Here is a 24,829-nt window from a genome sequence, read left to right on the forward strand (position 1 = left end):
TTCTTTATATTAGAAGCTCTTTTTCCCTGATTTGCCACTTATGTGAAAGTCAAAGATTAGCTCTAACCCAGATTAGTGAACTTCTCATTTAAATACAATTTTGATTCCCCTAACCATGGGTTTGATTTCTTAAAGTTCTCTATATTGCTTTGGGAAAAAGAGGAGAAAATGGCTTTCTTGGTCACTGGTATTGTTTGGGGGAGGTTGAAATGAATTTTAGCAAACTTGTAAGATTATGTCTCTGTTCTTTTTCCACATAACACCTGAGAGAAGAACAACTGATTTCCTTTGTAGCTATTGTCACAAGAGTTATGACAACCTCAAAAGTTGCATGAATTTATTATTCCTTTAACTGAAATCTTGACCAAAATTAACATCATATTGGTTTCAGTCTAGAAAATGAATTCATTAACTATAAAACTGCATGAGTAAAATTTAACATTAGTTTGTTTTGTTTGTTTGTTTTTAATTTACTCTTTGGGAACATCCTACAGATGTAGAGTCAAATTATTTGTTCTGACTTGTAATTACTAATATTTATTGTTGATAATTCCGTTTTAATTTGGAAATGTCAGTACTTTACCTGACACTTTAGAAGACTTAATTATGACCACTTTATGGGTTTTTGTTTTGCTTTGCTTTTGCTAATGTGATAATTATAATTTTATTATATTTCATAATTGATTATTGCCACTGTTTTAAAAGCTACCAAGTTTTGTGAGTGGGGTCTTCATAAATACTAAATTTTATAGTTTGTTATTGTATTATACAGGAAAGTGCACATTATTTTGTGGATTGATTTTTGTACCTAAGCACTCACTAAATAAACTCTGTTTATAGTTCACCGTTGTTTTATATATTCAAAAATTACTTTTAGTGTTTAAAAAGAAGGATAGATTATATCTTACTTTCCAATATTTAACCCATTTATTTATTTTCCTCATTACATTAGCTAATAAATCCAGTACATTGAGATAATATAATATCCATGTACTGAATTAGGAGTGGTGTCAGTTATCCTTGTGCTTGCTTTAACTTTAAGGTAATTCTTAAAATAATGAAAGCAATTCTTTTCCCCACTTTGCTTTTACTTCTTTTTGTTTTCTTAGGGATAGATGTTGAATAGTACAAATACTAAATGTAATTAAAAGTTCATATTCTAAGAGCACCTGGGTGGCTCAGTGGGTTAAGCTTCTGACTTCATGTCAGGTGTGATCTGAGATGGGATTGAGCCCAGCATAGGGCTCCAAGTTTGGCAGGGATTTTCTCCCTTTCCCTCTCTCCCTCGTTCCCTCCCTCCCTTCCACTCTCTCTCTCTCTCGCTCCTCCCCCTGCTTGTTCACATGCCCATACTCTTTCTAAAATATATTTTTAAAAAGTTCCTAGTGTGTTTTCTTCTTCATTTCATAATGTGTTAAATCACAGATTTTTATATGTTGATACCAAAACTAGAAACATTAGTATGAACTCTTTTTTTTCCATAATGTATTGTGGTGAGAGAACATTGTATGCGTATCATCACAACTTTCAGTTAACACAATGTGTCCCCGTTATTATTACTGTATAAATGTCATTTATTTCTAATAGCTGTTTCCCTTATGAGGATCCTTTTTCTTTCTGAAATTTCCTGACACTTAAGACATTGTCATTTCACCAGATTACATGCTCACATGATCTACTTTAAGCTCTGAGTAAACATCTTTATTGCCAGTGCTTTAATGTGGGTGGGGAGTGAGGATCTGCCACCCTGTTGACTTCTTAGAATATAAGTTCATGAATACTTACTTTAACACTGGGCCAAGATCTTTCTCTGCTTCTTGCATTTGTTCACTCTCAACTTGAATTGTCTTCTGTAGAGCCTTACCTTGTGCATGTCTGTGGTTTTTGTTTTTAGTCTAATCCCATCTCTTTCTCTTTTTTTTAATCCCATCTCTTTCTGTTTCTCAGAAGTTCTCCAAAATTTCTAGTCACGTCATAGCATTACCCATTATTTCCCAGTATTACATATGTATGTTTGTGTGCGCAAGTGTGAGCTTCCAAGTGCATTTAATCCCACCATCACCACCAGTACACATTTTTGGGGATTTAAATGAGGAAGACCTGTTCTCAGGCTACCACCTTGATAAAGCTTCTCAATGATTCATTATAATAAGAAACTTACAAAAATAGTTTTGTTCTTCTGATATATTCTTAAATCATCATCCATTAGATAATCTACTTCATAAAATTAAAAGTAATTGATTTCTTCCTTAAAGGTGCACTTAAAATTTATAACACTTTTTTTGAGAAGGGGGTCCCCAGAGAGTCCACCATTATAATTCTTATTACTTATAATGAGTAAGTGTAATTATAAGTAATTACTTGTAATGAATAATAAGTGACTCTCATTACTTATAATCCCATCATTGAAAGGTCATCCTGTCTTGGCTGTTATCTTTCTCATATTATCTTCAAATTTGTGGTGATTACTCTCTAGTCAATTCATTTAGTCTATTCTTAATGAACTTAAAAATGATTCTTTTGGATTACATGAAAGAAATGAGCTATTTTTAGATGAATTGCACATTATATAGATGACTCCAGAGTAAATAGAGGAAGATACGCTTGTTTATTTTACAACTGGAAGCAAGAAATTGAATAGTTACTATATTTAACATAACAAAAACTGTTTTGTGTTTATTCAAAGTTTTAAAAAATCGAATTTCAGTTATAATTTCAAAAAAAAAGCAATCACTCTTTTGTTGCTTTCTCTCTTTACCCCTCAATGAAATAAGAGATTGCATTTTCCATGCCATATGGTGTATTCAGTTTTTGAGTGGTACTTGAGAAGAGGTGATGAGCAGTTTAATAACAGGATGAGTGTAAAGTCAAATTCAGTTTATATATTTTTGCTTTTTAATTAAAATATTTTATCAGTTTTTGAGTGCTGGCAAAAACCTTTACATATTTATCCCTCATTTGTCAGGCTATTTTATAAAATATGGAGAGTTCTAAGTAAAGCAGTTGAAACCCCACAAATTCAGTATTCCTTTTTAAACCCCAAATTCTGTATAGAATAATATGGTGCAGTGACTTCTTCCCATACCTCTTAAGCACCATACATTTTGGCATACAACACATGTTTTAGAGTTCATTGTCACCATCGCATGATATTTATTGGGTGGCCTACCGAGTTGAGTGAGCTTTTGCTATGAGCCATAAAAAAAATTGCTTTTGAAAAATACCATTGGCTTCTTGTGACTCATATGCAAGTGGATGTTGCTGGACAGAGCTCTGAGTTGCTGAGGCTTTTGAATCATATTTCTTGACAAACAAGATAGGTCCTCATGAATTTAACATAGTTTGCCTTTGGACTTAGCTAAAATTTGAGTCCCTTGGGGCTTACCTATATTATCCTTCTTCTATAACTTAATTTCATCTTTTCTTGTATTATACTCCCTGGGAATTAGCAATGTTTAGATTGCAGGACGTGACAGTTAATTCTTTTGTTTTGAAGGGAAGAAGAATAAGTACTTAGAATTTTACTGTCATTTCATAGGGTGTTTAAATGTCAAGCATATTAAAATAAAGCATTCATCAATTATATTTACATTCTTATTATGACTTTTTTTTGGATTCATAAGTCTATTGTAAGTAACCAAACTGATGTTATAAGATATTAAGAACTCTTGTACTCTGTTGTATTCTCTTAAAATCTTAAGGCTAAAATGTTCTTGGTTGAAAATAAGGAATGTCTTTACCGTTCAATTAAATCTGCTTTGTTTTCCTCTTAAAACATTCACTTTATTTCTTTTATTTACCATATGATTAGTTGAAGGCAGAAAGTTAACATGTTATAAAGAGATGTACAAGAAATGGTTACCTCAGAATGAAAATGATTATTGTAAATCAAGCTGTTACTTTTGTATTTATTATCAAGAATATGAAGAACAAGACCAAAGGCTTCTTCCATAATACTTAGACAAACTTCCCCTACCTTTCCTAAACTTCCCAAGACTTATCATTTTAAAAAATGATTGATAGGATATGTAGGAGATCACCACTGTAAGCTACAATTTTCATAGGGAGGCTGTGTGAGTGTATGTTTTTGTTCCACAAGGCTGAAACTTACTTCTAAGTAAAATGCTCAAATCTAAAACAAAACAAATCTAAACAGGCTAGGTTTCCTCATACGAGCTTTTCTTTCATTTTTTGAGTCAGGAAATATTTCAGTCTATGAGAGGATTATATTTTTATAAGAATAATGTATTATAAGAATAATGTGTATAATAAGAACTTCCTATCATTGAACTCAACATTTACTTTTAAATGCCTTTTAATATATTCCTATAAAGATTATCAATCATTTTTGCTTTCATGATTTAGTGCTCACTATTCAGGAATGTGTCTCAGTCCTTTCATTGGACATGCGTATAATCCAGACAGACATTTTCTTTCTTGTAATTATTACTCCTCTTTGCTGGTATTTTAATTATTTATAGCCGCAAGCATTTATTTGTCTTTTAAAGGCCTTCCAATCCCAATCAGAATGAATAAACAATTAAAAGGAAGAAAGGTTTTGTAGCTCTTCTTTTCCTTTTGATTGTGTGTGTTCTATATAACACTTAAATTATTCTTTATGAAATTAGTATATCCAGGAAACTGGAGAATTATGCTTTAGGCTGAGTGAATGGAAAACATGTTAGTGTTCCCTTTGTAAGGTTTCCAGGGTGTCACAGGAGATTTCTAATGTGCTGCTTATTTGTGTTCTCCCTAGATCTTTTTCAGTTTATTAAAATGCTGGAACAATAATTAAAATGTTGCCTAGCCTTTCCTATGTTCTACACCTCACTGAAAACATGTCGGCAGAGAAAGCAAACGTTCATCATTACTCAATATAAAACAGATCCTGCCAGGGATCATGCCAAATGCAACCAACCATGACAGTCAAATCAATGTATGTTCTGTTTTAATTTTTTATTTTTGCCTTTCCTTTAGCAACTCAATTCTGGTATTTGTTGTTCCCTATGGCTTATCATTTTATGGCATGACAGTTCCTGAAATTGACAAGGCTTCCTGCCTATCTTTGCAATGTATATGTGTGACGCTATAAACTATAAAAGAAAATGACATTTTGATTCAGTAAATATTTGCTTTATGTCCCCTACATCTGTTTTACAGAACTCCTTTTTTATTTCTACATCAATACTCAATAAGTGCTTGCTTGTACCTTTTGTTTGGATGTTACGAATTCTGGAATCAGTGTCCCAATTTGCACGTTAGGGTTTTTATTATTATTAGCCAAAGAGATGTAAGTCTCTCATCAGTTTGTAGTCACATCATAAAACATAAATTACTCTAGTTATTTTTTCCTTTTTTGCAATTATAGAAGCAGGATACGCATACCATGGAGGTGTGAATGCGTGTTAGACCGTACACCCAACTTATTGTTGCTGAGTCATTTAAAAATCTCAAAAGGGATTTATATTTTTTAATTTGGTATTAAATTAGGCCCTCCAAAAATAATGGATCTAAACTTGAAATAGCCATTTAGGAGCAAGTTTTCTTGGATAATTATGTCCCTAATGTTAAATGCTTAGTCTCTATAGATTCTGATTCTGATTTCAAATTGGGTTTCTCAGTTATTATCTGTGTGATGCTAGACATGTTTATCAACCTTTGTTGGTGTAAGTTTTCTAAATAATGAAATTTACTTCACAGGATTTGTTCTATTTTATTTTTCCCCCTAGTGATTCTGTAAGATACCGTTTCATACTACCACTGATGGTTTTTAAATTTTATAAATTGATATTTACTTATTTCTACTAACTTAAAATTGATGATGATTTAATATGTATTGCCTTGACTTTGTATAAAATGAGAAATTCCATATGATTTTCAACCCTGTTTATTATCTGTTCACATTCCAGTGTTTTAAGATGTACTTTAACTATTTTTAAACCTTATATTTGCAGAACAATAACTATTATTGAAGCATTGCTTTGCTTCACAACCTATTAAAATTAATTATCCTTATCTGTATAACTGATTTTTTCCTGTAACAATCTATAAAAACTAATGGATAACTAGGTACCTCTTTCTTCTTCATTGCTCTTTTATCTCAGGTTCCATATTCTTACACTCCTCTGATCTCTTTTTATAACGTACTCCTCCCTGGCCAGCCTCTTATTTCTGTTAAATCTCTAACTGCTGAAGATTCTTAAGGTGCTGTCCTGTGTGATTTGTAAGGATTCTCACTTATTCTGTGGTTTTTAAATACTCTTAGTGTGCAGATAACTCATTTCCATCCTCTAGACTCACATATACAACTACCTATTTGATATTTTGTCTTGGATGTCTTCCTAGCATCTCAGGTTTATCCAAAATTGCCTTTGTAACTCTCAGTATCCCAAACTTGCCTCTGGTGAGTTAAACTTTTTATAACTTTTGTAGTGACACTTTTTATAAACTTTTTATAACTTTTGTAGTGACACTCTATAATAATTGCTATATATCTTAAAATCTATATTTTTCTAGTGAATATACAGAACATAGTAAACAAAATTTACTTTTGGTTAGTGCCTGTCTGGTATACCTTTTTCAATCACTTGATTTTAAGCTTTCTGTGTCCTTGTGCTTTAGGTGTGACTATAGCTGTGTCTAATTTGTAATCCAACCTGAGAATCTCTGTGTTTCCCTCCATGAGTTTAGTCATTTATATTTATTGAAATTAGAAAAATATTTGCAATAGTTTCTACCACCTTATTTTTTGACTCCTGTTTATTTTACTCATCTTTTTTTCTTACTGAGATTATTTGATTGCTTTTCATTTTTTTCTCAATTATTCATTTTAACTTCCACTCTGAAGTAATTTCAGACTTAAAAAATGTTCAGAAAAAAGCACAAAGCATTCCTGTATACCTTGACTCAGAATCCCCAATAGTAACATTTTATATCACCACAGTATCAAAATGGAGAATTAATTGATGCAACACTATAATCTCAAGATGTTATTAAATTTTATTTATTTTCCCATTATTATCCTTTTTCTGGTCCAGGATCCAATCTTGGAACACATGTTGCATATTGTTGTCATCTCTTATTCATCTCATTTAATCTGGGATGCATCAATAGTCTTTATCTTTCATGACCCTTTCTTTTTGATAAATACTGGCCTTTTGTGTTATACAGTGTCTCTAAATTTAAGTTTATTTGATGTCCTTTCATGATTAAATTAAGACTATGGATTATTGACAAGAATACCACAGAAGTAATGTTTTCTTCTCAGTGCATTGTATCCAGGTGGCACAGAATGGTATTTAGAAACCAAGATGTGGGCACCATGGGTATTAATTGCACCTGGTACATCATTATTTGTAATCCCTTTCAGTGTGCTTTTAGGAAGCATACTTATTTTCATACACCTACTTCTATATTGCTCTCTGTGTGTTTGTATATAATATATAATCTATATCAAATCAACTGAGTTTACTGACAGCTCTGTTTCCAGTCCAACAGGATGGATCTAGCTTCTTCTCCCTTTTCTTATATGTAAACCCTTTTCCTACCAGTGAGGAATCTTTCATTCTCAGCAGTATGTTTCCTTCTTTGTTCATCCCTGGAATACACACAAGTGTAATTTCAGAAATGCCAATCCATACCTCTGAGAAAATAAATTTACTAATTAGAGTGCAATAGTCATATACAGTTCTTAAAGTATAGAACAAAATACAATTTTCCAAAGTTAGGTTAATTATTTTCTTTGCCATCCTCTTCAGGTTGGTTATCATAACAATTTGGAGTTGGTTTTATCTTGTTAATAATCCACTTTGAATGTGTCCCCTCTGACTTGGTGGAATTCTAATTGTGTATTTTTTGGAGTATGTGAAATATTGGTATGGTTCTGAATGTCATAACTGTGCAAAAATTCTATTTCATTTTGGAGTGTTATGTTACAGTCTTCTGCTTAACATTTCTTGGATAGAAGGTAGTTCATTAATTGAGGTGGTTAAATCCTTTTGTGTAAAAACTCTGTATGGATACATTAAGTTTTCTCCTGTTCGTCTGTTGTGGATTTGGTTAGTTTAGGGGACTTAATTCAGTAACACCCTCTCCTGTCAGTATAGCAAACTCCATTTTCTTTTAGTTAATTTCTGTTATTTAATGGTGGAGGAAGGAATTTTGTCCTTTAACTTTTTTGTTCTCTTTGGTATTCCAGGACCCTGAATTTTTCCTTTTGGCTTCTTTCCCCTTTACCACTCAGCTGACAGAGATTGCTTCTCTCTTCCTTTTTATATTTTTCACCATCAGAAGACTGCTACTTGAAATAAAGCATGATTTTAAGTCTTTTAAAATTGGTCATGCTAGTCAGATGTGTGTTCTTTTTTTTTTAATTTTTTTTTTATTTTCACGCTTAAGGAAGGCTTACTCTTTTTGGTAATAGTTTTAGGTCAGATTTACATTCATCAGTAGTTTCCCCTTCCCTCTTTCTTAGTTTTTCCAGACTGCCTCTTGTTGCCATAAGGCTCATGACAAGGCATTGGAGTATAAGAAATTGCTTATTTAAATTTGGTGATTTTCTCTTTTTTTTCTTTTAACTTAAAACTATTTTGAAGTCCGGAAGTTCTCGGTCTTCAAATTACACTGAGGTAGTTGTTGTGTGTATGTGTGTGTGTGTGTGTGTGTGTGTCTTTGTGTGTATGTGTAATTTTATTTGACCTTCTCATGGTTCAGCTTTGTGTTTCTTTTCAGTCTCTCTATCTCTCCCTCCCCTCCCTTTTTCTTTTTTAGAAAATACTGAGAGCTGCCTTTGGTTTTAGCTGCCTGGGAGCCCCAACTGTTTCTTACTCTGTTTTCTCTTAACTGCTAAGTAAGTTTCACATCCTATTGTTAGACATTTCTAGGTCTTCTGAAATTTACTTGTATATGTATATGAAAATCTAAAGTTTATATTTTAATCACTCTCCCAACAGTTTAATTGATCTTAGAACATTTTGGTAACTCGTCTTCTACTTTTTTATGCTACTGTTCTTAACCAGTATTTTCATTTATACTGTCTAAATATTACTTTTATTGATTTTTCTGGAGACATTGCTTTCAGATATATTTACTTATTTTAAAGCTTTTTCATTTTCCAAAGCTTCTTGCTCTATTAGACCTTCCTTTTGACATTATTTTTCTTGTACTTGAGATATATCGTTTTGTGTCAGAATATTTTTAGAAACAAACTTTTATATTTTGTTTAACTGAGGGACTCCATATTTTATCTTCATTCTTGATACATAGTGTTTGTGGTAGGAAGTCAAAAGTATCTAGGTTAATAGTTTTAGTTCGTTTGTTTTCTGTAGGGAGTCAGTGTCTTCTTTTTATCTTTAGCACCTCATAAATACTTCATTGTATTATTACTTCCATTGTTGATGTGAGGAAGACTGTGGTAAGTCTGATGGTTAGTGCTCTGTTGGGTTGCTCTATCTAGCTATTCTAAGATTGCCTCTTTATATTTAGTGTTTTACAGTTCCCTTATTATTTGTCTACTTATTAAGTTTCCTATTTATCAACTTTGGAATTTACTAGGTTTCCTTTATGAATGAGTTCATGTATTCCATAACTTCTGGAAATTTAAAAGCAATTATTTTTTTTATTGTCCCCATTTTCTCTATTCTCCCTTTCTGGGGTTCTGATTAAATGTATATAACACATCTTAACACATCTGCCAAATTCCTTAACCTCCATTTATATTTCGTATTTTTTTGTCATCTCAGATATGAATTCTGAGGAATTTCTTCAACTCTGCCTTCAATTTCAATAATACTCTTTTCAGTTATGTTTAATCTGTTTCCTGACCTGAACTGTGAGATATTTCATTTGTTTAAACTCAGCAATGTTTTTTTATTTAAAAAGTTCTATTCCTTATATTGAAAAATATAATGTATTTGAAAATATAGTTTTACTCATTTTTCTGTTTCCATATTTATTTATTTGGATTTTTTTACATAGTTTAAAAAAATATTTTGTACCTGAAAATTTTAATGCTGGTTTTATTTTCATAAGAAATTGGTCTTTTGTTTCCTCCATAACTTGTTATAGTGAATATGTTTATGTGTTTGTCTGGCCTCAGTGGCCTCATAGTCCATAAAGATAAATATGTGTCTGTTTATATCTTAATATATAACTTACTGACTGGAATCAGGTAAATTCCATAAATAGTTGTTAAAAGGAGTCCCTATTTTTTTTTTCCTCATCTTAACATTGGATAAGTTTTTAAGTACTTTTTTTTTTTTTTAAGGAAAGTCTCACTAGTAGTTTTTAAAGCCCTTGCATATCACAAATGTCTCCTTTTTGTTCTTCTAACAGAATTCTAAGATAGCAATCTATTTCTTAAATGCCATTTTCTGGTGGTACTTAGCATTTCACAGAGGGCTGTTCTTGCACATTGAAAAGAATCTGTATTGTCTGCTGAAGGCTTTTGAAATTTTATATTTAAATTTGAAGGTAACATGTGAATATGGCTTCTTTGAGGGTTGGCACTAATTTTGCAAGACACTATATGAATACTTCTGTCTGCAATTCCTGATCTTCATTCAATTGAGGGATTTTTTTCCTGCATCATTATGACTTCTATATCTATTGCATTTTCTCCCCAGATTCCCATTATGTAATTGTTGTTAAATTGATACATTGATTTTTTACTATTTTCAGTCTTCTATTTTTTGAGTTCTATTTTTTTCAAGTTTGACTTCCACTAATTGAATTCAGCTTTATATAGAAAAAGTAAGTTGTCTACCACTTCCAATGAGATTTCTAATTCAAAATACATTTATTTAATACCTACATTAAATCTCTTATGATGTAAAATTATTCCTACTTTGTTCCCACTCTTATGATTGAAGCATCTTCTTGAATCTTATTGTTGTCTTCATTTAGTAATGTCATTTCAGAAAGAGATTTAATTCTGATGATTCCAGAAAGTTCTTTCTACCTAGAGTATTTTTTGCATATCTATTTTTTTTTTTCTTTCTCCTCACTGGGAAGAAGCTGTATAAGCAAACTTCTACCATCTGCAGCCTTCTCCATGAGAACGAACTCTGCTCTTATGCTAAAAGGAAGCTTTGCTAGGCTAGTTTTGGGTTTTGTGGGTTTTTTTTTTTTTTTTTTTACTAGTTAATACTAATAAAAATTAGCACCAGTCTGGTCAGGATAGAACTTCCTTTTTAAGTTTCAACTTAAGCTTCCTTCTTAGAAGGAGATAGAGTTTTTAATGTAATGGTAAACACCTTACTGTGGAACTTGGATATTAAGATTTTGAATGCTAACTAATCACCCCATTTAACTAGTATACAAGAATCTAATGGTCATTAACTAGATGTCTTTTTCTTAACTAAAAACTATTACAACAATAATTTTCTCTCTCATTCTTTCTCTCTCTCACACACACTGCTACCATGAGAATATGTTTGCATTGATCCACTGAAGTTTATTCATTGTGTTAAGTTTGTAATTAAAATTTTAATTGTAAATTTTATGGGAAAAACTTAGTCTTTCTGCTCTAAGAGAATTATCAATATTTTTTTTTACTAATAGTTTGTCTACTTGGACCATCAATTCAATAACAAACTATTGTGGATAATCTTTCTCTCGTCATTTCTCATACATTCTGGAAAAAATCCCCATTGCCCTCCAACACCTAGTATGTGTTGCTTTTCTGCTTATGCAGCCCTTCTACCTCAGAATGTTTGCCTCATGGTCTGACTTTATCCCCTTGACTTGGGTATATTAGTGTAAATTTATCAATGTCCCTTACATTTAACTCCCAGACCAAGGCATCCTTTCATAGGAGGTGGAATCATGTAGCACAGATTTCTAGCTTTAGACATCTTTCCAGTTCCCAAATACAGATACAAATTTTTTCTTATTTTTATTTTTAGGAGGTTATTCCATACGGATGCATCCTTTATCTAATACTTTGATATTTCAAAGATATCGTAATAGTCACATATAAGGCCAGATCTTTATAGAATTAATTAGCAAACTGACCCAGTTAATAAATATTTTTTGAGTATCTGCTATGAATATAGTACTTTATTTGAGGTTATAATTTGGGAGAGTTTCCTTTTACTATCTGAAGTTAGCTAAAAGAATAAGACCTGTACATACATAAACCCAATAAAAATATCACTAAGAGATTGTGAGAGAAATTATGATGATGTAAATTATTGCTGTTCAGTAAAACAGATAATAGTCGTTGCAGCCAGGTTTTTCAAAATTGATGTGAAGTAGAAAGACAATTATTAGGAAACCATTTTACTAAAGAATAACTGATTATACCAGTATGGCCATAGAAGTGAATTCTGTAAAGAAGAACTTTGGTTAGAAGAGCTAATTAGGTTGATTATGGACAGTCTTAAATGCTTGAATGAAGAATGTGCTGAATGTAATGTGGATTTGATAGAATGAAAATGGTGTCCTAGTGAGATGAGAGCAGTAACCATAGGCAAAGAAAAGTAGCCAGTTAAGACATCCTAGAGGAATCCATCTACAGGATGCTATGAAATAGACTTGGAGCTTTTTCAATATGACCAGCAAGTGATGTCACAGTAGAAAGCTAGCAGAACTTGGTGACTGCTGGGAGAGATGTGTAGGATCAAAACATTTTGTTAATTAAAAGGGACATTGTGTATAAGACCATTTTTTCAACTTTATTAAGTTGCAGAATTGATAGTATAAATGGTGTTATAAGAAAATAAAGTATGACAGTGTGACAAATACCAGATCTAGAAATAATTGACGCAATAATGAACTGCCTGTTTCTCAGGGTAGACATCTGCATTTTGGCTGCCCATGTTTTACCCCATTGTGCTCTGGCACGGAACACTGCATAGTCTGGATCTTTCCTATCTTTATTTTCTGTTTGCTCTCTGAGCGAAGTAACAGTGCTGTGCCCCAGAGTTTTGACCAATTATTATTTTTTTATTTTTTAAAGATTTTATTTGAGGGAGAGAGTGCACGTGTGTGAGCATGAGCAGTGGGGGAGGGGCAGAGGGAGTGGGAGAAGCAGGTTCCCTGCTCAGGTCCTGGGCTCAATCCTGGACCCAGAGATCAAGACCTGAGCTGAAACCAGGAGTTGGACACTTAGAAAACTAAGCTATCCAAATGCCCCTGACCAATTGTTTTTTCTTAGTTAGCTCTTTCTACAGATACTTATTGAGCACCTGTAGTATGTGCAAGACATGGAGAATAAAGAAGACCAAAACTACTATGTGAGGATTATGTTAATAAGTAAATCCAGGTATATTTTTATTAGTATTGTATTAGTGAGGTTTTCAGGAGGCAGTTCTTTTTTAACTCAGATGAGCAAGAGGCAAATGCTTTTCATTTGGAGAGGACAGTTTTGTTTTTCTCAAGCTCTGTCAAGTAAGTGACTGCTTTTTCCTGGAGTTTTGTAAATTTACACACACCAAACATTTATTTTCGTCTCCACTAGGGGGCAGTGTTTTACTATTAGATTTTTTTCTTCTGTGTGAGAAAAATGTATACAATTTTTTTTTATTTGCTATCTTATAAACGTAACAAAAATGGTAAAAGATTTCTAAGTCTGTGGTTTAGCATTTTATATATTATATGTGCTATATTTATGTATATTGTACTTGCTTTCTATAAATACAGAGATATGTAGCTATAAATGCATGTATGGATAATGGATATAAATCGTGCACTTTTATTTGTTTGGAAGTGTTTGATATTTTCTGGCATTTTAAAGATTTTTGCATGAGTTCACCAAAACAAGGATAGATGGCAGAAAGATATTAATATCAAAATATGAGCATCCTGAATTTCAGGACAGTTTTGTAACTCATGGTAATTGAATTAGGCTTTAGGTATGGAATTTGCGGAGACAATGTAATGTTTACCTTTCAAAAAGGACTGTGTAATCTCCTCAGACATCTGAAGCCTAGATATGTATATACTATATTTTAACTTTATAGTTTTCCTTTTAACAGAGTACATTGTGTTCTTTAGGAATGATGTGTATGGAGGATGAATGTCTCTAAAAGATTTCCGTTCAGGTTGTCTATAAAGATTTGAACAACAATGATGTCACAGCTTTTCCTGCTATTATTTGAGAGCATATTCCACAAAAATCCACATAAATTTGATTCTAAAACATACTGTAAATTTGTTTATGCCTCTTAAATTCAAGTACTGAGACCTGTGTAGTGCAGTGATAGAAATTAACATTTTAAAATAACATTTTAAAATAAACCTTTAAAAAAATTCTTCAAGTTTATGTACATTGGGAATAGTTTTGCCATAAGTTATCCTTGAGAAAATAAAAGGAAACATTTAGTGAGTATGGAATTTTAAAGACCTAGGCTTTATAGAAAAATGACCACTTGTACACAGTTGTGAGGTGGATCTTCTCTGAAACTGCAGACTTGTTGCCCAAATAGTATTAGATGGTGCAGAGGGGGGAAGGAAGAGTTGCTATAAATTATGGAGGTGTTCCCATCATTCCCAATCTTCTGTGAAAATAATGACATCTCCTACTTGTCCTGATTTCCCAAATTTTGCTAATGGTTTAGAAGTCCCATGAGAATTTCTGCATCAAAACTCTACTACTCTGTTGAAGATGATAGATAGATAGATAGATAGATAGATAGATAGATAGATAGACCGACCGACCATCATAGGGAAACCTACCTATCAACCAGGAAACAAACCACATACAAAAAGACTAAAATCCAGGATTCTGTTGTCAAAACCTAATTGCTCTGGAGTAAATTTAGAATTACCTTATGTGTTTAAAAGATAATAGTAATTAGAACTTTTATGCATCTTTCATCTAAACATAAGTGTATTTCATCTTAATCTTGAAATGACAAGGGATGAAGAAATAGTTAAATTTGGTGTTTCTAGATAAAACCCATGTGGAGTCTAATGATAAATAATTCAGTTTGACGATATAGAAAATTTAAAATAGCTTTTATATATTTATGTTTCATCTAATGTTCTTCCTAATATTTAAAAAAAATCGGACTGTTAAACTTTTCAGGATATCAATGAGCAATTGTTAATGTACTGAATAAAATTAAATACAAATTTTTTGTTTCCTTCAGCTTGACTTTTATGATATTTTTCTTAACCTCTAAGTCAGCAGAAAGCTAAGGCCTTGTGAATTATTAATATAATTCTTCAGACCTTTTATTGAAGACTAAAATATTCAAACAAAAACTGTTTTATTTGTGCAGATTTTGAAGACTTTTTATAAAGATAAAAGTTTCCTGGAAATTTGGACACTGTTCTGTATTATTGATTTTATGCAATAACAAATCAAATTTAGTTCCCAGAATTTAAACAGTCTTGAAACTAAATTTTAAAACAACTTATTTTCTTACTAGAAGACTAAGTTGTGTTCATAATAGAAATTTTGAAAATAAAACACACAAATAAGAATAGCCATAAATCCATCATCCAAAAATAACCCTTGTTAACATTTTGATAGTTTTCCTCCTGGTATTTTAAGAAATCAGACCATTGTATCCTTCATTTCCTTTCTGACAGGCTTCTACTTTTTTAAATATGTTTGTAACCAAGAAAAAGAGTGAATGCCATTTTTTTTTTGAGCTAGAAGTTACGTTTTTATTGTTTTATGATAGGATAGAGTTAGCAATTTTTAATATTTTTCTCAAAAATTTGACACTACTGTGAACAGGATAATATAAAACATGTAATTATGATGGCAGTCATTTCGATTTAAGAGAAAATGTAGACTTTAACTTATCTTACATCTCTAAATATCCTCCTGTTTTTCTTTAAATTCTAGAAATTTATTCTTTTGATTTTCATGTGTGAGTATGTAAAAATTGGTGTGCCGTGTTTATAGTTTATGCTCATTATGGCTGGTGAGTAGAAATGCAAGTAAACCTGAAGCCTGGAATTTGCAAGAGTTACAGATAGTAAATGAACTGATGATAAACTTAATTTTAGTAATATTATTTTTACTTTTTTGTGGGAATTTAGGTACTTTTCTTGCAATCTCTTTGTGAGGTCAAGCCTATAACAATGATATGCCACAATGAAAATCAGCCATGATTTCTTGTTCCCTCAATATTTCTTATCCATTCTGGACTTTTCAATTTTTGCCTCCTTTTTTGCTCATCCTTTGGTTCCATCTCCGTCAAGAATCCTTGTGATGTTAAGTGGTCTTACCACACTCTGAAATCCCTCGTCCTTTATGCCCAGCTGTAGCAATATTATCTTCAGCCTTGCCCTTTGCATATTTATGTACGTGACCTTGTATTTTTCTTCAGAAATGGAGTTGACTTTTTTAATGCTTGTTAGTTTCACATAACAAACATTACCAGGTGACGTGGCTTCTGACATAACCCATGTGTGATTTTCTGAATGTCCCATATAGGTATTTTGATGGTGGTGGAGGAGTGTATCGGTAAATAGGGAAGCAGTAGGGAAATGGAATAGTAATATAGTCATACATATTATGATTATAGTAATAATTCACCATTTCCCTCTCTGTGCTTCAGTTTGGATATATACGTATATATTTTAACCTGTCCTCAGGATCACTAGTACTGTTTTCTGCTCTGCCTATCTCATATTAAACCAATCCAATTAAGTATTAATTTCAAGTATTATATTTTACAGTTGTAAAATACTCTTTATTATAGATTCCCATTCTATGCTGAAAATGTCCATTTTTAAATCCGTATTTCCATATCTTCCTCTTTAACATATTAATCATAGTTATTTTGAAGTCCTTGCATATTAATTCCAACATATGGATTATGTCTGAAAATGATCCAGTATAGATGATTTTCTCTCCCTTATGTTTTTTTTTCCTGCTTTTTTGCTACTTCTTTACTCATCTAGTAAGATTTTGTTATATGCCACACTTGAATTATAAGACCTTTTAAAGGCTCTAGCTGTTCTAGCTTTCTCCAAAGAATATTAAAATTTGTTCTGACAAGCGTTTGTATTATTGGGAGATCAACCTGACCTTTTGGAGACTGTTTAAACTTCTTAGGGCAGATCCAATTCCGTTTTGTCTTTATTAGTAGGCTGTAGGCATGGCCTTTTAGAGCTCTTAACCAAAAGCCATGGGTATTCAACCAAGGTCTCTTCCTTCTAGCTGGACTCAGATCTAACCTTGTCTGCAGTACAGTGTGGTCTGAATCTTTTCTCATCTCCCCATCCTCCCCTCAGTTATTCTCTGCTAGGCGCTGGTGAATCTTCCTGCACAAGCACAGTTCAGAAGTTGACCGAAAAAGTAAAGGAGTTTTTAGCAAAATTTTAGGCCATCTCTGCAACTCACCACTGTCAGGGACTTAACCTGCACGTATCCAAGGCACCTTAACAACTCTGAATTGTAATCTGTGTCTTTTCTACCCAGAGAGACTGTCATTCTCTTCTTGGGCTCTATTTCTCTTCTTGAGAGTTTGGAAGAATTCTCTCAAGATGGCTGGGGTAAATGTTACCTCATGGGCTTTTCTTTCAAGCACCGTAGACATGCATAGGTTACTGTCCAAGACTTGCAACAGTATTTTTACATAGAGTAAATAATCAGATTTAATGGTTATGTGTGATGAGAGGGTAATATCAGCTACTATGTCATGGGTGAAATTGGTGCACACCATAAAGATAATTCTAACAGCTATCATGAATGGATATTTACCAGGAATCTGTAGTTTATGTGTCTCGTCTGATTTAGTCCCCACCAAAAAGTGGTGATGTAGCTATTGTTATTATAGTTTTAGAAGAAAAGATTGAGAACTTTGAAACTTAAAATATTTGCTCAAGATCACTTGAAAATTGTCACAAATTCGTGTCACAAATACACAAAGCTTTGTGGCTTCGTGTCCAACCCTCTTGCCTTTCGCCTGTGTGCCTGGAGCCAGTCCCTCCATGCTTGCATTTTCTCCTGTAGTGCTCACAGGTCCCAGAACCAATGGCATTCCCTTTGCCCTGAGTCTGCAGTGGGTCCCTTTTGTGCTTCCTTCCCCTCAAGTAGCCCCTCTCCCCATGGGCCACACCTGGGAGTGAGGGGTTACCCCTTCCCAGTGTTTTTTATTCCTGGGGGGCTCACCCCAAAGTATTAAAAGTAGCTTTGTAAAAAAAAAAAAAATACGAGTCAAAGCCTGTATTTGAATACCAGTGAATACCAGTAGTCTCATTCTAGAGTCTGTGCCCTTACCAATAGCATAATTTATTAAAAGAATAGTGTATTTTATTTAAGGAATATATAAATGAGCTGGCACACACAAATTAACATTGTAATCAGGTTTTGTAATTCTGGCACATAAATATTTTTAAAATCAAGAGAAATATTTTGAAATTGAACACATACTTTTTTGAAAAATAATACACTTTGTATTATTCAGGATAGCACAGAGTTGTCATATGCCCTGTACCCAGTCTCCCTTATTTTTAACAACTGAAGGCCATAGTTTATTCAGATTTCCTTAATTTTACCCAATGTATTTTTTTTTTTTTAATTTAAGGATATTCTATTACTTTTAGTTTGTCTGGTCTCCTTAGGTTCCTAACTGGCTATGACAGTTTCTCAGACTTGTTTTTGATGAACTTCACAATTTTGAGGAGGATTGGTCAGATATATTGTAGGATGACCTTCTGTTGGAATGTGTGTAATATTTCCCTGATGGTTAGACTGGGGTTATGGATGTTGGGGAGGAAGACCACAGCAATTAATGCCATTTCATGACATGATATCAAGAATGAGTACTATCAACATGATTTTTCAGTATGCATGTTGACCTTACTTAAAATAACATTAAACATTTTTATTTTATAATATTTGGAATATACAAAGAAAAAATACACACACACACACACACACACACGTATGTGAATATTAAAATGACCCCTTTGTAAGGCCCCCTTTGTTCCCCTCCCTCCTCAGTTAAAAACACTGATTTGAATATCTACTATCAGCAAGAAATGTTTTTTTAAAGACCTATTTTAATTTACATTTTTTAAAAATTGCATTAGCAATACTTTTATAGAGATAAGAATTTTGAGATGAGTTTAAAATCCATACATTGTTTGAATATCTGCTTTTTGTATATAGTTGAATTTTCTGAATGTAGGTGGGTTTCACCATCTTGTTTAATCACTTTTTGAATTTCCATACTTTTTAAGAATGAGATGATCGAGCTCAGGTAGAGAGGGAAAACAGTGGAATTCTTTTCACTGAATTAAAATCATTCCAAATGATGTCTGAAAAAATTGCACAAATAAATTAACCTTTAAAATGAACATTCTTAAATTCATTAAAGGTGTGTTAGTTATGAAGCTATCAAGGTGGGAATAGAAGATTTATTCTAAGATTTAGAAATGTGATTTTTCTAGCTCTAGGATCTTAAACAGATTTTTCCCCTTCTTCATTTGTTCTTTGCTGTTTTCATTATGACAAGTATAAACTGGTTTCAAAGAGGCTATACAAATAATCTTTTTCTGTTTATTTTTAAAGGGGAAACTTTAATTTTCCTCACCTTTTGTATGTCTCAATTTAATAAATGAGACTTGGGCGTAAATGTGTATTATAAACCCTGCAATATTGCAATTAATTAATCATTATGAGAGGCAAATACATATTTATAGTTAATTTGTATTTTGTTTAGTTTTAGAATATTTGTGTATTTATGAATGATATGGCATGAATGATATCTACTCCCATATAAGGGAATCACAGTTTAAGCCTAAACATAATTGGCTTTAGAATGGTTTATATGTGATTTAGGTCCTGTGATATTCAGGAAACCAGTACATCATTTGAAATCCAATCCTGAAATGGCATTAAAACTCATTTGCAAGATGCAAAGCAGCCACCATTCAGCCTCTAGTGGGTTTCTCCCAGTTCCATCCCTTAGAACACAATCAGGGAAATTGATAGAAAAGTGTAGCTTAAGCAGAGGTCGTCTCTCACCACTATCCTCATAGAGGAAAAACCTAGGGCCTCTGGGCTGGTGAAGGTGTGTGCTAGTGGAAAGGTTTTGATAATATTCTTTGTACCATTGCCAGGCTTCCTGCCAAATATGCAAATAGGAGCAAACAAAGTAACCAAAAAGTGGTCAATGTTAACAGATGAGTTAGACTGAAAGGATGATGATAACCTCTATCATAGCCTCCTTTGCTTTGAATTCATTATAATTTATGGAGTGCTACCATGTGTTAGGCATTGAACTACGTGTTCCATATTCAAAGACAAAATGAAAAATTCTTTATATCCAGAAACTCATCATCTGTTAGAATAGATGGTCAACTAAAAAGGCTATTAGAATTCAGTGTGCTGGAGCATTCACAGCTGTGGAAACAGAGATTTGCCTCACCCACATAGGTGGGGGAATAGGAGTCTGGGTAGGTTGCAACCATCAATATACTGAGTGGAACCACAAAGAGTAACTAGGATCAGCTAAGCTAGGAAAGGAGTGAGATAGCTTTCCTGGCAAAGGGATTAGCTGGGGCAAAGGAATGGAAGTTTAGAAAAATAGCTTGTTTGGGCAATCTTACATAGCTCTGTATGGCTTGGAGAATTGAGTGATTCTAAGGAAATGGAAGGAAGAAGATAGAAGGATAAAAAGGTAAAGTGTTCTCTGACTTGATCCTAAAGTTCAAAGGTAGCCTTGAAAGGGTTTTAGGCAGAGTAGTGATATGCTTAGATCTATATGTTAAATAAGTATTTTGATTGCTGTGTGTGAAACAGGGTAAAAGAGGACAAGATTTTATTTTTATTTTTTTATAGATTTTATGTATTTATTCATGAGAGACACTGAGAAAGACAGAGATACAGGCAGAGGGAGAAGCAGGCTCCCTGCAAGGAGCCCAGTGTGGGACTCGATCCTGGAGAGGACAAGATTTTAGAGAGACTGTTTATGAGATTGTTCCAGAAATTTAGGATGGAGATGTTTCACAGGCAGTGGCAGTTTGAATGGAGTATATGGATTCAAGGAACGTTAAGAAGGCAGAAGCAGTAGGTACTGGTGATAGACTGAACATTAGTAAAGGCATTAAAGATGATATCAGGATATAAAAGTTGGTTACCAGGTCCCTCTTTTTGAACCTAGCACAATTCATAAACACACAGACCTTAAAGATATTAGCTGTTTCGACCTTCCCTTCACCTTCATATTACCATCCCCTCACCCCCCTCAGGAAGTCTAAGTAGTCTATATTCATAGGCAATATGATTTCAAAGGCAAAAACCACATTTTAGCAACTTGTGAGAAACTCCTTTCACTAATTTGCCTGATCCTTACTTCACAAACAACAAGCCATTTTTATTTTTCCTCCCAGACCAGTACTCACAGTTTATAACAAAGTCTGTTGTTGGAGAACACTCAGAAACAAAATGAAGGAAAGGCGTGCATCATCGGTAAAATATTCACACTTGAGTGAAGAGCCAAAGTTGGTCAGATATTGGGTTAAGGGAAAATCTTTTGTTTCATACTGCTAGCATTTGAAATTGTGTCAATATTTTCTTGGTATCTTTAACAGATACATTTTTGTGTATAATGAAAAGTGCTTGCAAAAGCATTTCTCCTTTATTTGGGGGACCAAGTACATATCAGTGGCTGTGTCCAGAGAGCAGCAGACCTTGAAAAGTGGCTCCTTGAACTCATAAAAATAGGAGAGTGGTGGCTGATAGGGGCTGAGTGATGAGGGAAATAGGGAGATGTTGATTTAAGAGTACAAACTACCAGTTGTAAGGTAAATAAATTCTGGGGTTTTAATGTATAGCATGGTGATTATAGTTAACAATACTGTATACTTGAAAGTTGCTAGAGAGTAGATCTTAAATGTTCTCACTACCCCGTCAATGGTAACTGTATAAGGTGATGGATTAACTAACCCTTTTGTAGTAATAATTTTATAACATACATATATCATCACATTGTACACCTTACACTTGCCCAGTGTCACTTGTCCATTATATCTCAAGCTGATGGAAAAAAGCTAAAAGTGAAGAAATATTAAAAGATAAAAGTATTAAATTTCATGTGTGACATTTAAAAAAATAATTATTGTTTTATCCTTATTTTTTTTTTTTTTTTTTCAGGAGGAGCAGAACCTACAGGCAAGTTTAAGGCAAGGCGCCACAATTATTGCCACCTTAATCAAAGAAAGAAATTCTGGACTTGTTGGTCAGCTACTGGTAGCATGAAGAACACAGAGAAAATTATGTATGGGGTTTTTAGAAGCATTTATTTAGGTATCTCCATTGTGCTTCCCTCCCTATTGTATGTGGTAGAATGTTTAGGTTGTCTTTTATGTCACATAATTTGTAGGATATGATTTTTGGGTTACAGGAATGGATCAGTGTTTTTAATCTGTGAAAAAAATACTTTGGTGCAAATATAAATTATCTCAGTCAGAAAATAGGTAAATGGAAAGTAATAACATTCAGGTAATCTTTCTGCAAAGGGAAGAAAAATCAAATAGAAATCATGATGGGTGAGCTAATCTTCCTATGAATAAGAATTTAGAATACTTCAGCTATGACATTATATCTGTGTTAATTAGTAAATCACACCATCATGAAACTAGTAAAAAAAAAAAAAAGATTTAGAATTATTTTTAATTCTAAAACTCTCCTTTTATCAAGTGCTATTTTGACTTGTATTCTAATTTTCCACACCTTAAAAAAATAATAAAAGAGATAACTGGAAACTCTGGTTCAAATATTTTCACTCTTGGCTTCACATTACTCTATATCTGCAAAGGAGTTGTAATTCCCTCCTGCTTTTGTTTCAAAATTTTTTTCTTGGTTTATAAAAAGTAATTTTGACTTATTTTAAAATGTCTCTGATTTTTTGGAATACATTTAAAAGAAGACCAGATATTTCATAAAACTGAAATTATTTTGGTCAATCCCAAGTTAGTCTTTTCTGAAAGGTAGGGAATACTAAAATATTTTTTGATACAGATACTGCTGTTTTTTTTTTTTTTTAATTTATTATTCTTTTAAATTTAAGTAGGCTCCACACCTAGCATGGAGCCCAGTACAGGGCTCAAACTCACCACCTTGGTATCAAGACCTGAGCGGAGATCAAGAGTTAGGTGCTTGGGGCACCTGGGTGGCTCAGTGGTTGGGCATGTGCCTTTGACTCAGGGCATGGTCCCTGAGTCCTGGGATCAAGCCCCACATCAAGCTCCTCACAGGGAGCCTGTTTCTCCCTCTGCCTATGTCTCTGCCTCTCTCTGTGTCTCTCATGAATAAATAAATAAATAAAATCTTTTTGAAAAGAGCAATTTTGAGGTACCTGGTTGGCTCAGTTCATTAAGCATCTCTTTTTATGTTATCTATATTAGTAGGAGATTTTATATTTTACACTTACGTAATAGTACAATGGGTAATGGACATGGAGTAATTACTTCAGTTCATTCTCCTAAAGGGGTTGTTTCAGTGTAACTTGGGTCTAAATCCCTGGGCTTGCGATTTCTCTCTCTCTAGGGATGATAAAAAATATAAGCAATTTAATTCAAAATCGTGAGGGTGAGAGTATGTTGGCAATGTGTAGATTTTTAGTTAGAACGTCTGTCATTGTTAAGGTAATGTCCTTTACTGTGAATATGGAACTTGAGGTTCAGGGATCTTAACTATTTTGTCTAGAGCTGTATGGTTGCCTCATAAGAAAAGGTAGAGATTAAACTCAGGACCGTTGATAATAAATTTCAAGCTCATCTCTTTGTTTATGATGCTGGCAAAGGACATCCAGCTGAGAGGCAGTGGGAAGTAAGCCAGACTCCAATGAGCACTGGAGGAGTGGACAAAAAAGGACAGGTCATCCCAATGACCAGAGGAAAGTCCTGAAGCTTTTGGCTTTCCCGCCATCTTTCCAACATATAGAAATTATAGCTAGGGGTGAAGGGAATGGAGAGAATTATTGGCCAAGAGAGAAAGAAAAATTGGTTGTTTTTAGTGTTTAAGAGATCCAGAGGCAACTTTATGGTTAAATTTTCACCACTGCTTCTGTAAACTTAATTATTTTCATGGAAACAGTCTATTTTCACTTTATTTTCTAAAATGTCTTTTAAAAAAATAGTAATTTATGCTTCAGAGTTGCTCAAATTGTTTTCTACCCCTGGAAAGTTTTGTGGAATGACTGTTTTCTTTCTAAATGTTTGCTTGTTAATTAAATGCAATTTAGTTAGACTTTTATGGAATTTAACAGTGTGATCAATGGTTTGGTGAATGACTTGTTGGTAAGAGGTACAGTTTGTTTTTCATAAAACTGCTCAATTTGAGAGATAACTTGTTGCAAGTATGTGAATTTATGGGTAAGAATTGGAGCCCTATCTTCCACCCAGTGCCACTTCTTACTGTGGACACTTCAAATGTTTTGCATTTGTTTAATAGGTAAACTCTTCTTTCTCATGCTGGTTATCACTATCACATTTTACTTAATATACGTAAATACAATGATCATTTCATAAACGTTAAGTTTCAGTAGAACATTTTCTTATATTAAATCCGCAAATTTTATTTCCTTTTAACATTGAAACTAATTAGGCCAAGGAAAAATAAATAATATTTTAATGAAAAAGGTTGAAGCCGTTTTGAAGGAAGATTGAGCTTATTTTCAAAGTTTAATTAAAAAATAAACAGGAAAAATGAAAAAGTATATATTATTTTAGGATTTTTTAGTATAGTTTGAAATAAGTGAATTAGAATTCTCTGAGTGGTGGTTTGGGCATTGTACTATTTATATATGTTCTTGTACATTTTTACTTTCAAAGTTGGGAGAAATGTATGCATTTTTTTAATGACAAGTAACACACTATTAAAGATTCTCAATATATTATCTTTATAAGACAAAAT

General features: G+C 33.0%; 1 protein-coding gene across 9 annotated transcripts in view; it reads left to right on the forward strand.

Moving 5' to 3' along the window:
• CRPPA (CDP-L-ribitol pyrophosphorylase A) overlaps positions 1-24,829 on the forward strand; it is a 340,908-nt gene that overhangs the window by 269,158 nt on the left and 46,921 nt on the right. For 6 of the 9 annotated variants that reach the window (XM_077856693.1, XM_077856689.1, XM_077856687.1 and 3 more), the window contains one exon: positions 22,067-23,259. The exons of 1 other annotated variant lie outside the window; for it this stretch is intronic. Coding sequence is in view for 5 of the 8 variants with exons in the window: in XM_077856687.1 (XP_077712813.1) it covers positions 22,067-22,171 (105 nt within the window). In the remaining 3 variants the exon portion in view is untranslated. Of the gene's footprint in view, positions 1-4,756; positions 4,937-8,769; positions 8,849-22,066; positions 23,260-24,829 lie in introns of those variants that run through there. 2 more of the 9 variants (XR_013356810.1, XM_077856690.1) reach the window with 2 other exon arrangements.

This window comes from Canis aureus, chromosome 18 (genome assembly GCF_053574225.1).
Source record: "Canis aureus isolate CA01 chromosome 18, VMU_Caureus_v.1.0, whole genome shotgun sequence".
In the NCBI taxonomy this organism is placed as follows: domain Eukaryota; kingdom Metazoa; phylum Chordata; class Mammalia; order Carnivora; family Canidae; genus Canis; species Canis aureus.